The 12,422-nt window shown below is 43.9% G+C and overlaps 1 protein-coding gene and 1 pseudogene across 1 annotated transcript; both read left to right on the top strand.

The window, feature by feature from the left end:
* Positions 1-2,790: 2,790 nt before the first annotated feature.
* Positions 2,791-7,643, top strand: LOC119315014 (annotated as a pseudogene).
* Positions 7,644-10,789: 3,146 nt separating this feature from the next.
* Positions 10,790-12,422, top strand: LOC119315013 (ATP synthase subunit a-like). Its single transcript, XM_037589684.1, has one exon. It carries the CDS (start codon positions 11,156-11,158, stop codon positions 12,311-12,313), a length of 1,158 nt encoding a protein of 385 aa, XP_037445581.1. The 5' UTR covers positions 10,790-11,155; the 3' UTR covers positions 12,314-12,422.

Genomic DNA, 12,422 nt, shown 5'->3' with positions numbered 1-12,422 from the left:
CCCTTTTTGATTTTTTTTAGATCGTTGAATCCCTTTGTACTTATCCCTTTCCAATCCCTTTTAATAAATTCATTCCTGTTTTTTATTGGACCCAGTTTTATTCTCTTCGATTGATTGTATCTCAAAACACACATTGCTTAAATACCTTCTCTTTCTATTGAAAAGAGAAAGGATTTCCAGTCACAGCAAATTTAGGAAAAATTGGAACCATTAACTATATTATTTGTTATTATTTGTTATTTTTATAAATTCTATTTGTTAGTAGTGAACGGTTCTAAAATGGGTATTGTATCCCAAATAGTGTTTCCTTAATGGCATAACAAAATCAAATTGATTTACGGCTAATCAGTATCAATTAAAAAAAAGAGAATTATGATATTGATATAGTGTGACCTGACCCCTGTTGCTCCAAGTGAAATTCTTTCTAGGGTTCTTAAAGATATTCTCCATTTTTTCCCTTTCCCTACAATAAAGTATAGTCTGAAGGCTAGCACGCACCATTCCTCGCTTATGATAATCTAAGGCCAAAAAGAAAGAAGGCTCACACCATAATAATACATACCCTTTTTCCTCGTTCGTCAAGGTCGTGGATTTGGATCGATTTCGGTTTTACGGGCTTCATACATTGTTAAGAAAAGTACTCGGCATTGGAAAGCATCACGTTCTGGCCACACACAAAAGAAGTCGGTGGAAGGTATGGAATTTCTCGGCTGAAGGTCAGAAAGAAAGCAATCGCCAGTGCTCTCGGTTCCAGCAACGAGTCTTTTCTCTGAGAATTAAGGAAAACAAACTAACCTTGTCTGTCTATGTTCACCTTGACATGAAAGACTCTTTTCCTAACCTGACTGTTCTACCTGGCTAGTTCACTTCACTTTTCGAGGGATCCTGGATTGGAGTTCACTTGTCTATGAGTGTCCGAACAGCTTCAGATCCTTCCAAGGCGCAGGGGTTCTCTCTCCATTCAATTTGAGCTGGGTTTCTTGTGATCTTTTTAGTAGTTTTTCCGTCCCATTTTTTGGTAAATTAAGTCTTACACAGCTGTCCCCAAGGATGTCCATTCCATTCGGCAGGGACTCCATCTCGCATTCGATCTGCCTCCTTTCCCTGAAAGAGTCGAGGTCTCTCTGGACTTCTCTTTTGCCTCTCTACCAGATTCAGAAAAAGGAAGGAAGAGGGCCTCTCGACGGGAGTGATTCCCCGAAAAGAGATCGTTCCCAGCATCCTCGAGTTCGTAGTCAAACTCACCTTCATCCACCTTTCATGGACTGGCGCGGGCAAGCGCCGATGTCTGGAGCAGGAGATGGAAGCTTGGGTTGAGGAGGCTGTCAACGAGTCATCAAAGGCGATAGATTGGTTATATTCGGATTCGTTTGATTTTGATTTTCTTTTTTTTGGTTGTGAGAGGTCTGAGTCCACAGCTGGGGTAGAGGCGTCAGATGACAATTGAAGTAGGGGTCTGCCTCTTTCAAAGGGAAGCAAGAGTCTCATAGGGAAGGAGATCCTGCACAGACCAATCCCAATCAGGAAGAGAGTCTTGTTGTCAATGAAAGCAATTTTTCTATGTCACATATCTGCCTATCTCGTGTTGTGAGCTATAAAGTACCCACCAGGGGGGTGGACCAAGAAAGAGGCAGGCGATTGGGTCCTTCCCATCCTCTGTGATGTCAGTCTCTTTGTCATTCTTTCACCCTTGCTGAGTAGCGAAGTGAGCATACTCAAGATCCAATTCATCAATCATTTGAGTTGGTACGAACATAGGAATCCAGACTCCGCTTGATTCGATCTTCAGTTTCGACCTTCATCAGTCAGGAAAAAGAAGAAGGACCCACTTATTCCACTCGGAGAGACCGAACCAGGCAACAAAAAAAAAGAAAAACTGAAGGAAGTTCTCTTTCCATTCCAACTAAACTAAGTGAAAAAAGGGGGAGAGCAAAACAGAAAAACAGGAACAAAGAAACTATGTCCAAACCAACGAGTCCTTTGGTCGACTCTAAAGAATGTATCGGGAGTTGGGAGTTAGCCGTCTCATAGGAGTGATAGCTGGGTTTTTCACGGAGTTTCTTCGTACGATTGAAAAAAAGAGTGCTCTAGGTCGGAGAAAACAAGAAGAAGATTGTTCACCAGTCTGTCTCCCAACCTCTTTAAAGCAGCTACCTACCGTGATCTGGTCTTGGGACAGCATTGGCACCCCCGTTTGCTGGATCTTCTAGGCACTCTAAAGCGCTTCCACGAGAGACAGATGGACTTTGAGTTATAGACGGAGAAGAGCCTTTAGAGGATCAAGAGTGATTCCTCAATAAAACAAATGGGATTTTGAGGGAGGGCTGAACGCGATGTACTGAAGGGTTCGCTTTCGCTGATCGGCGCCAGTCTTTCCTGCTGTGAATTTCCCAGGTCGGGAGGGGCCCTTTCCTTCTACCTTACTGAACCCATTCACCAATGATTGGATCACTCAAAGCTAAAGATCAATTCCTTCCTTTTAGGTGGTCTAGGTGGCTGGGATACTATGCCCTTCTTTTTAGAGGCTCAAAGACGAGTTCTTTGAAGGAAGCAAAAGAACCCATGTGTCTCGGATGAAGTCTACCCTCTTTTTGTGCCGGGAAGAAGAATGAGATCCAACTCAAAGTCAAGGAAAGCGGCCTAGACCACTGACTTTTGATGGAAGGCTTCTGAACATGGATTGGTCTGATAAAGCCAATTTTTCGGCGAATCAAATATTTTCTGAGAGCACTAGACCTTCTCTCTTTCAGGATTGATTCCCACTCACTGCCTGATAGCAGGCTTGGCCCATGAGACCTATTGTCTTATTGTACTGGCTCACTTCACTACTTTGGAGGATGGGTTTTTCCCCTTTTTGGTTCGCAAACGCTCTAACCCATCGAGAAGCTCCATCCAAATTGGAGTTGATGTGAGCACTTCCCCAGAGGCAGAGGCTTTTTCTACAAAAGGGTGGGAGCATAAAATGTAGGTGAGTCAATTGCGTGTGGCCTTCAAGTATTTCGTATTGTAACAATATTAGATCGGCATCCAAACAAAGGTGCATGTACGGTTCCTAAGGGATACAATTTTGTCCTAATCATCGAGAAAGATGAAATAAGTTGATAGCGCGATCTCGTACTAACACATACTCTCTAAATATTTCAGAACTTCCATGCGGCCTTCAAGCCACAACCGCGGTATGAGTTTTGATCTCAGACTTTGGTTTGGGGGCTGCTGGCCCCTTCGCGTCGACAAGGAAACTGTGGACGACAATGGGTTTAGAATTCGAATAAAACGAAGACCCTATCGAACAAATAGAGGAAAGGGCGGAAAGGGGAAAAAGTAAAGTCTAAGCGACATATGGCACGAAAAGGAAATCCAATTTCGGTAAGACTTGATCTGAATCGTAGTTCAGATCCAAGTCGGTTCAGTGAGGGCGACCGCGAAAGTCACCGAATGGGTTCGGTCCGTCTTTTCCTGATCTTTGTTTGTCCCCCCAAAAAAGGCGTGAGAGGACGTTGCAGATGTCCGGGACGGACACGACTTCTTCTAACGCTAGAAGACCACAGGAAGAAACCCGGGACCAGAGCATGTCGTGAAAGACGCACACGGGGCGGGCGTGCTTCGACCGTGTCTCCGGGGCACAGTTGAATGTAGATATCATGAACGCGAGGATAAGGATACCAGGCCGAGAAACCCGGGCAAGTACTCCCCTAATGTGCCGATCGCTAGCGCATCCAGGGCCCCGGCGCCCAGCTCTGCTGGAGAGGCCGTCACTGATCTTAAAAGTGCGTCTGCGGTTCGGAAAGACTGATTCTGCGAACGCCTAGCCCCAGGAATCAATAAAAAAACAAGTGCTAAGTTTCATTTCAGATCAGTGAATAAACCAAAAAAGAGACCTTTCTCGCTCGATGCCACACTATGCTCCGCTTCAACAAATGAGAGTTTTCGGTGGAACCGGTGAACCACGCGAGCTGGTTAGATGCGTGGGGCAGAGGGCTCGTAGTACCTGATAGCGCAGCTATGCAGTGGAAGGGAAGGAGCCTAAATCGACCCCCTTCTTTCTTTTTTATTCAAAGACACAAAAGCAAGCACAAAAGAGATTGGACTCTCGGATGAGACTAAGCAGCTACCGTTCCGACGCGCCCCTGACCCTATCTTGATTCAAACCGAAAACCCTCTCTAAGGTGGAGCCTAGTTGAAGCTGTCATTCAAAGAATAAATGGGAATCCAAATCCACTTTTAGGGATATAGATGAAGTCTCGCTCAGTAAAGAGAGTTGTAGATTCGTAGAAGAGGATCAGAGTACGCGCGCTACAAAAGGCAGCTAGCCAATGAAAGTAAGTGGAAAGAATATAGTACTTTTGTACTGACCCCTCCGGGGCCCCCGGTTGTTTTGGCGCGCCCTACCCCAACGTTAGACTATTGCCTTTTTAGCCTACGCTTGCTGCTTGCAGCATGGATTCGATAGATCTATCGAATCCATGCTTCCCCCGCCCCGAAGCGAGACTCTATCCAGATCTCAAAGAATAACGAGCTAGGCGGCCGGCGGGCAAAGAAAGGGGGCGGGGCGTTTACTTGAAAATGACAACCGCCTGTTCCAGCAGCGGGGGCCTTGCACGAAAGCAAACCTACGATTAAGTAGCAGTTGCTTTCGCTGATGGGCCCAGTGAGGGGGGGCATTGTCCCTCAGTTCTTACCAACCTCAGGTGTGTACATCTAACTTATTATCTTCTTTTTTCATGCAAGCCTGACCTCAGCTGTCCATTTCTTATTCATTCAGGGCGCCCCTAGTGGACTTGGCGGTGCTCCTTTCTCAAACTAGAACAACTCTGAACGTTAGGGAAAATAAGGGAAGACCACCTGAGCGAACCGACCGAAGGGACTTTACTTATCCGAACCGAACGTTAGCGGCTTAAGCTAAGCCTATCACGAGCTGCGTTGCTGCTTGATCGGCGGGGAGGAAGATCTCAAAGTATGGGGCAAAGGATCAAGCGCTTTGACTTTGCTTTGTCCCCCGGGATCCACCACAGGTTGGGTTTGAGAGCCGTGTGATGGGTGACTATCTAGCACGGTTCAGAGAGCACGTGTATGTAGTCTGCGCTGGTGAATGGAAGCCCCCGCCGCAAAAAAGAAGCGGCTCTTCCCACGGCTCTGTCACCATTGACTCTATTTATTATTATGGTAAATCATTGTATCAAGATGTCAATCTTAGATCTTATTTTAGTTCGATACGTCCACCTACGAAACTCGCCCTTGGCTTTCGTCTCGGTAGGTGTATTATTCTACATTTTCCCAAAAGGACATTCATTCATTTCTTTCTTCCCGGGCGATCACCACGACTAAAACGAAAACAAGACAAGAAATCAAGACCCGTACTACAGGAAAAGGGCTGGTGGCCGACATTTGGGAAAGTCGGGCCGATCGGGTGTCTTCATTCAAGCGAGGGTACAGAGGAAGAACGAAACAAAGTGAGAGGCCGGGGGCAGAGAAAAGAGTCGAGTCGATTGACCGGGAGAAGCAAAACGAAATCCGGATTTGGCCGAAAAAGATGCAACGTTATGGATACCATGACCGATCACCATCGAGAAAGAAGAATTTTGATAAATCACTTCGGGTGAGCGGGGCCTTCAAGCGGCCTCAATACGCCGGGGTTGTAAATGACATACCTTTCCTTATGGGAAATGCCGCCTCCTTACTAAAAAGGAATAGAATCAAGTTATTTTTACCAAAGAAGTCCCGCTCTGACGGCCCGACGAGTCATCTACTAAAAGGGACCCTCCCCGCTGTGCGCCCCTCCTTGAATTATTCGGTCATGCAATACTTTTTAATACTAAGAATAAAATGCATTTCGACCCCGTCCTAGTTCTCAATCATTTCGTGGCACCGGGTGTGGCTGAACCATCTACGATGGGGGGAGCGAAGGGAGGAAGCTTAGATAAGAGAATACGCTCTCGCATTGCTTTTTTTTTAGAAAGCTCTACCAGCGAGAAAAAGTGTTTGGCCCGAGCCAAAAAGAGGTTGATCCACTTCATTCGCCAAGCGAATGATCTTCGCTTCGCGGGAACAACAAAAACCACCATATCGCTCTTTCCTTTCTTCGGTGCTACCTTCTTTTTTCCAAGGGATGGGGTTGGGGTGTATAATAACCCTTTTTTTGAGTATGCCCGGAAACAACTCCTAGCTCAATTTAGGATCAAATGTAGGAACCTCATGGGTAAGGATAAGGTAATGGAATTGATAGAGAAATTCATAGACCTAGGTAGGATAGGAAAATTGATAAAGGGAATAGAGATGATGATAGAGATCATACTGAGAAAGAGGATAATTCCGTACGGGTACAACTCTTATTTGAACGAAGTGCAAAAAATGCGATCTTTTTTGTCTAATAGAACAAACACTAATACCTTAATTGAGTCGGTAAAGATCAAATCTGTTTATCAAAGTGCTTCTCTGATTGCTCAAGACATCTCTTTTCAACTGAGGAACAATCCAATCTCATTTCGTTCCATTTTTAGTAAAATAGTGAAGGATATTCCATTAATAATGCCAAAAGGGGTGGAGGGGATACGTATTTGTTGTTCTGGTCGATTAGGGGGTGCGGAAATAGCTAGAACTGAATGCGGAAAGTATGGAAAAACATCTTGTAATGTATTTAACCAGAAAATGCGGAAGTATCTACTCGTAACGGAATTTCAGGTGTCAAAGTGCGGATCTCATATAGTCAAAATAAGAAGGGACGTGCTATATCCGAAACGTACGAAATATAGTAAATATTTTAAATGCAGATGTAGTAGGGGTCGCGAACCGGATGGTACACAACTTGGTTTTGGAAGATATGGCACCAAAAGTTGTAGAGCTGGTCGTCTTTCATATCGAGCCATTGAAGCAGCGCGTCGGGCTACAATCGGACAATTCCATCGTGCTATGAGCGGACAATTCCGAAGAAATTGTAAGATATGGGTAAGAGTTCTCGCAGATCTTCCTATTACGGGGAAACCCGTAGAAGTTCGAATGGGAAGAGGAAAAGGAAATCCGACGGGTTGGATTGCTCGTGTGTCCACGGGACAAATCCCATTTGAAATGGATGGTGTGAGTTTGTCAAATGCTCGACAAGCCGCTAGATTAGCGGCGCATAAACCATGTTCGTCAACCAAGTTTGTTCAGTGGTCGTAACGTAATTGGTTAGTGGGGAAAAACCGGGCCGGGACTCAAAAGAATTTGGCGAAGTGTTTGTTCCTGAACGAGGGAAGTGGAAAGACAAAGAGGGATAGGGAGCTCGCCTCCTTCTTTTTTGTAATCGCCGAAATTGTACGACGACCCTTCTTGTTCCAGGCATACGACCCTGAGACGTGACGGTGTCACTTTTCCGGCCCGGTAAAGTGACAGTGATATAAATAAGAATAAGAAAGAGAAGCGTGATGTTGTCGTGTTGTCAGCAATCAAATTATCGTAAATAGATAGTACGGTTGCGTTGTTTCAATTTCTGTTCGTACTCTGATTGCTGTGGCTGCAGCTCGATCTTGGCAAATCTCTCAAATGGATGTCAAAAATGCTTTCCTTCATGGTGATCTACATGAGTTTTTTCTATATGCAGCCACCTCTGGGTATTGAAGTTCCTGATGGTCATGTTTGTCGCCTTCGAAAGGCCCTCTATGGGAAAAAAGCAACCACCTCGTGCTTGGTTTGAGCGGTTCAGCTCTGTGGTTCAAGCTGCTGGTTTCTCTTCTAGTGAGCATGACCCTGCATTTTTCACTCATACATCTGACCGCGGTCGTACCTTGCTTCTTCTCTATGTTGATGATATGTTGATCACTGGAGATGATCAGAAGTACATTGCTTTTGTTAATAAAAAGTTGAGTGAGCAATTCAAGATGTCAGATTGATTTTCTCTCCGTTATTTTCTGGGAATTGAGGTTGATAAAACTAATGATGGTTACTATCTCTCTCAGCATCGCTATACTCAGGATTTGATCTCACGCTCAGGTCTTACTGATACACACACTGCCGCTACACCCATGGAGCTCCATCTCCAATTGCGCCCTAGTGATGGTACTCCTCTTGAGGGATACCACTCGCTATCGTCATCTTGTAGGCAGCCTTGTGTACCTCACTGTGACCCGGCCTGACATTGCTCATGCAGTCCACATTGTCAGTCAGTTTGTCAGTGGTTACTTGAGGGAGATGCAAATACTTCATTCTTCCATAGTGCTGCCAATGGAAGACACATAAAATGTAATATTGCTTCTTTGGAACATGAAGGAAATGTTATACAAGATGAGAAAGAGTTGCAAGAACACATTTCTAGTTACTATAAGAGACTATTTGGTTCAGAGGACAGGGGGGACATATCTCTTGGTGGAAGCCCCTTGGTCAACAGAGCACATGCTATCAGAACTAGACAATGAAGAGTTGACTAAGCCTTTCACTATGGAGGTTTTAGAGTTAGTAGTTAAAGAGATGAAAACCAATACAGCTCCTGGCCCAGATGGCTTACCAGTAATCTTTTAGAAACATTTTTGGGAGATGGTTAAAGAGATGGTCAAAAGAATGCTTGATAGCCCGCATGCTGAGGAGTTGCAACTTAGAAGACTTAATTATGGGGTGGTTACTCTGATTCCTAAAACGAAAGATGCTGCAACTATCAAGCAATATCGGCCAATATGTTTATATTATGTTTGTTATAAAATTGTGACTAAAGTACTGACAAATAGGCTTGAGAGAGTTGCAGATAAGGTGGTGAGTAAGAGTCAGACGGCATTTATGAAAAACGGAAATATTTTAGATGGGGTGATCACTATCCATGAGGTGTTTCATGAGCTTAGGAGGACTAAACAAGAGGGGGTCATACTAAAGCTAGACTTTGAAAAAGCATATGACAGGGTGAATTGGGATTTTCTACAAGAGGTTTTGCTTAAAAAGGGTTTTCTTTAGTGAGAAGTGGAGAGGTTGGATTAAACAAGTGGTAGAAGGAGGTGCAGTGAGTATCAATATTAATGGAGAGGTTGGCCCATATTTTAAGAGCTACAAAGGATTTTTGCAGGGTGATCTCACCTCTTCTTTTGAATTTGGTGGTGGTCACAGAAAAGGGGGTCACTCAAGTGTACGGCATTCTTTGTCCGTCCAGATCGCGGTACATGTTCGGACTGCTCTGGATTGTAGAGGAACGAATTTCAGGCTACTTTAGATGGGGTGGGCTGCACCCATTCTCGGTACGTACAAGGTGGGCACCCATTCTCGGTTAAGATGGGAAATCCTATAGGGGTAGAAATGCTACATGAAAAAAATCCGCTCTTGCTATATTAGGAATTGAAAGTAAGTCAACTCCTTCCTCTTAGAGCAACTTGTCGCAGCTGTGACTACTCTTTCTATTTGAATTGAATGTCAGCGAATCACTTGTTTCACTAATGTGACTAGTCTTGACTGCAGGTTTTTTCTTTCTATAGAGAAGTGACTGCGCTAGAGATGCTTATTAAAGGTTTTCTTGGTGGCTTCCTTGCTTGACAGGCTTTCCTTGTTGATTGGCTTGGTCTGCTAGTTCCCGGAAATCACTTCCTCTAAGTCTTAAATAGCAGAACCTACTCTTTCTTCAAAGAATGTAGCATACCTAAGAAATGATTTCTCTAACGAGTCAAATCCGTTGTGAAATAAGGAAATGCGCGGATCGCTTCTTCTACCCTTCTCTTATTCGCATTTCCTGCTTACTATTGAAAGAAAAGCTGTTACTGCTGCATATCCCCTTTTTCCTCTAATTCGAGCGAGTAAAGGCGCAGCTTCCTCATCTTTGCTTTATAGTTTGATATAATATAGAATTGGATTTTGCTTTCCTTTAAGGAGCTCTAGCTATCTTGCTGATCCACCAGTTCATACTATTAATGAAAGCTCTTTCACCCTGCCCGCGGGTAATCCCTTACTGAGCCTACTCAAGCAATCTCCCATTAGCCGCTCTTTACTTTATAGTCAAGCGATTGTAAACTCCTTATTTAGGCTAGCGACTTTGCTGATTAACAAGATTATCGCATTGGAGCTGTGACAGTTATGTAAACTACTTCTCTAGCAAGTAATGAATCTGAGGTCAAAGCCAATGAGTACGCCGGATGTTGCATTTTCACAGTGAGGGAAGGTTGGCTTGACAGGCTTCGTTCTGGATGTTGTAATCTCTTCTCATGGTCTTTGTTCGCTTTATTATCCCGTTGTGAGAATGGCTAGGACTGTGGATCCACACGCCCCCCCCTCTAGTCAGTACTTTCCGAGTAGCGCAAGGCTTCTTCGTTGGCAAATAAACGAATTAATGAACTAATTTCCTAATATGACGTGAACTTGAACTAGCATTGATCAAGTCCATGAGCTCATAAGAAGGAGTTCTTCACGTGATAAAGTCCACGGCTTAGCTTAATTCAATAAAAAAGAAAGTATCCAATCGACTTTAGGAGCGCCATATGTTTCTATCTGAAACGGTAAAGCGAGGCTCGCTATAAGGGTCATAGCTAGTTCAGGATTGGTAGGAAAGTAATACAAATGATTGTAATATGACAACCCCCAGGGGAGCTAGCCTTTGTGTTAAGATTAAAAAGAAGAGCCCTCTTTTCATACGACTCGGTGATTCCATTGCTCTATCCGGCCGCAAGATTCGATCGCGTACAGCACGAGCATGAGATGGGTTGGGGACTTAGAAATGAGCTATGCTCCAAGAATTGACCCCTGAACTACCTTTGCCCGCCTTTTCTTGTAGAATCCATTCCCCCTCTTTTATATATTTACAATGCTTTTAGGGCTAGTGGAATGAGGCTGGAACCCATCAATATCGCTAAACCGGGAGAGTTGCTTGTGTTGGGTTCAAAGTTTCGCTCTACCAAGGCAAGATATAATATGCATCCAGCTTTAGCTGAATATCGTGAGTGTTCCGCGAAGTCTGCTAGCCATTGGCCTTACGTTCAGGATACTCCTTTCTGTCTTTGCGATGTTTGGTTATAAGAGAATGTTGCTCTTCAGAAAACGCGTATAGTGGCCTTCGTCGATGGGACAAACGCTCCAGTGTATGCGTTACAAGGCAACTAGCATTTTGTCATGGAAGTTCGTGAAAGAATGTTTCGCTGGAAAAACCAACGCCGACGTCAAGATCAGTCTCCTTTCAAAAGTGAGCGAGCAGAGCTGAAAAAGATGGAGTTACCTGGAGATGAGATTTCTTTCTACGGATATGAAGGATAGAAATATGCTATTTGCTGCTATTACAACGAATCAACCAATTCGTAGTAAGTGTTCCCGTCTTCCCGATCTACATGATTTTTTCCCAACCAACATCTCTCAGAACTTTGCTATAACGCCAAACTTGGATATAACGCCAACGCCTGAGCGAATTGCCGGCGTCACAATAGTTTTACAAATAGAAGAGTATTTGGGCCAAAATGAGTCCGAACAGGGAGCAGTCAATTTAGCTAGAACAGTATTGGGAGCCCGCCACCGAAATGGCGAAACTTGGCAGGGCATATTAGAGGATATTCGGGCGGGTGGTGGTATGGATAATTTTATCCAGAATCTGCCTGGTGCCTACCCGGAAACCCCATTGGATCAATTTGCCATTATCCCAATAATTGATCTTCATGTGGGCAACTTTTATTTATCATTTACAAATGAAGTCTTGTATATGCTGCTCACTGTCGTTTTGGTCGTTTTTCTTTTTTTTGTTGTTACGAAAAAGGGAGGTGGAAAGTCAGTGCCAAATGCATGGCAATCCTTGGTCGAGCTTATTTATGATTTCGTGCTGAACCTGGTAAACGAACAAATAGGTGGTCTTTCCGGAAATGTGAAACAAAAGTTTTTCCCTCGCATCTCGGTCACTTTTACTTTTTCGTTATTTCGTAATCCCCAGGGTATGATACCCTTTAGCTTCACAGTGACAAGTCATTTTCTCATTACTTTGGCTCTTTCATTTTCCATTTTTATAGGCATTACGATCGTTGGATTTCAAAGACATGGGCTTCATTTTTTTAGCTTATTACCTGCGGGAGTCCCACTGCCGTTAGCACCTTTCTTAGTACTCCTTGAGCTAATCTCTTATTGTTTTCGTGCATTAAGCTTAGGAATACGTTTATTTGCTAATATGATGGCCGGTCATAGTTTAGTAAAGATTTTAAGTGGGTTTGCTTGGACTATGCTATTTCTGAATAATATTTTCTATTTCATAGGAGATCTTGGTCCCTTATTTATAGTTCTAGCATTAACCGGTCTGGAATTAGGTGTAGCTATATCACAAGCTCATGTTTCTACGATCTCAATTTGTATTTACTTGAATGATGCTACAAATCTCCATCAAAATGAGTCATTTCATAATTGAATAAAAACGAGGAGCCGAAGATTCTAGGGGGCTACAGCTGCGCTTTTGCAGCACTGAACATGGTTCCGGGTACTCAAGATATTGTGTTTGGAGAGGTGTAGATAGATAG

The sequence above is a fragment of the Triticum dicoccoides genome, chromosome 6A, assembly GCF_002162155.2.
Source record: "Triticum dicoccoides isolate Atlit2015 ecotype Zavitan chromosome 6A, WEW_v2.0, whole genome shotgun sequence".
NCBI classification, from domain to species: Eukaryota; Viridiplantae; Streptophyta; class Magnoliopsida; order Poales; family Poaceae; genus Triticum; species Triticum dicoccoides.
The sequence above is the reverse complement of the archived record's forward strand: the minus strand, read 5'-3'. Positions and strand labels throughout refer to the sequence as shown.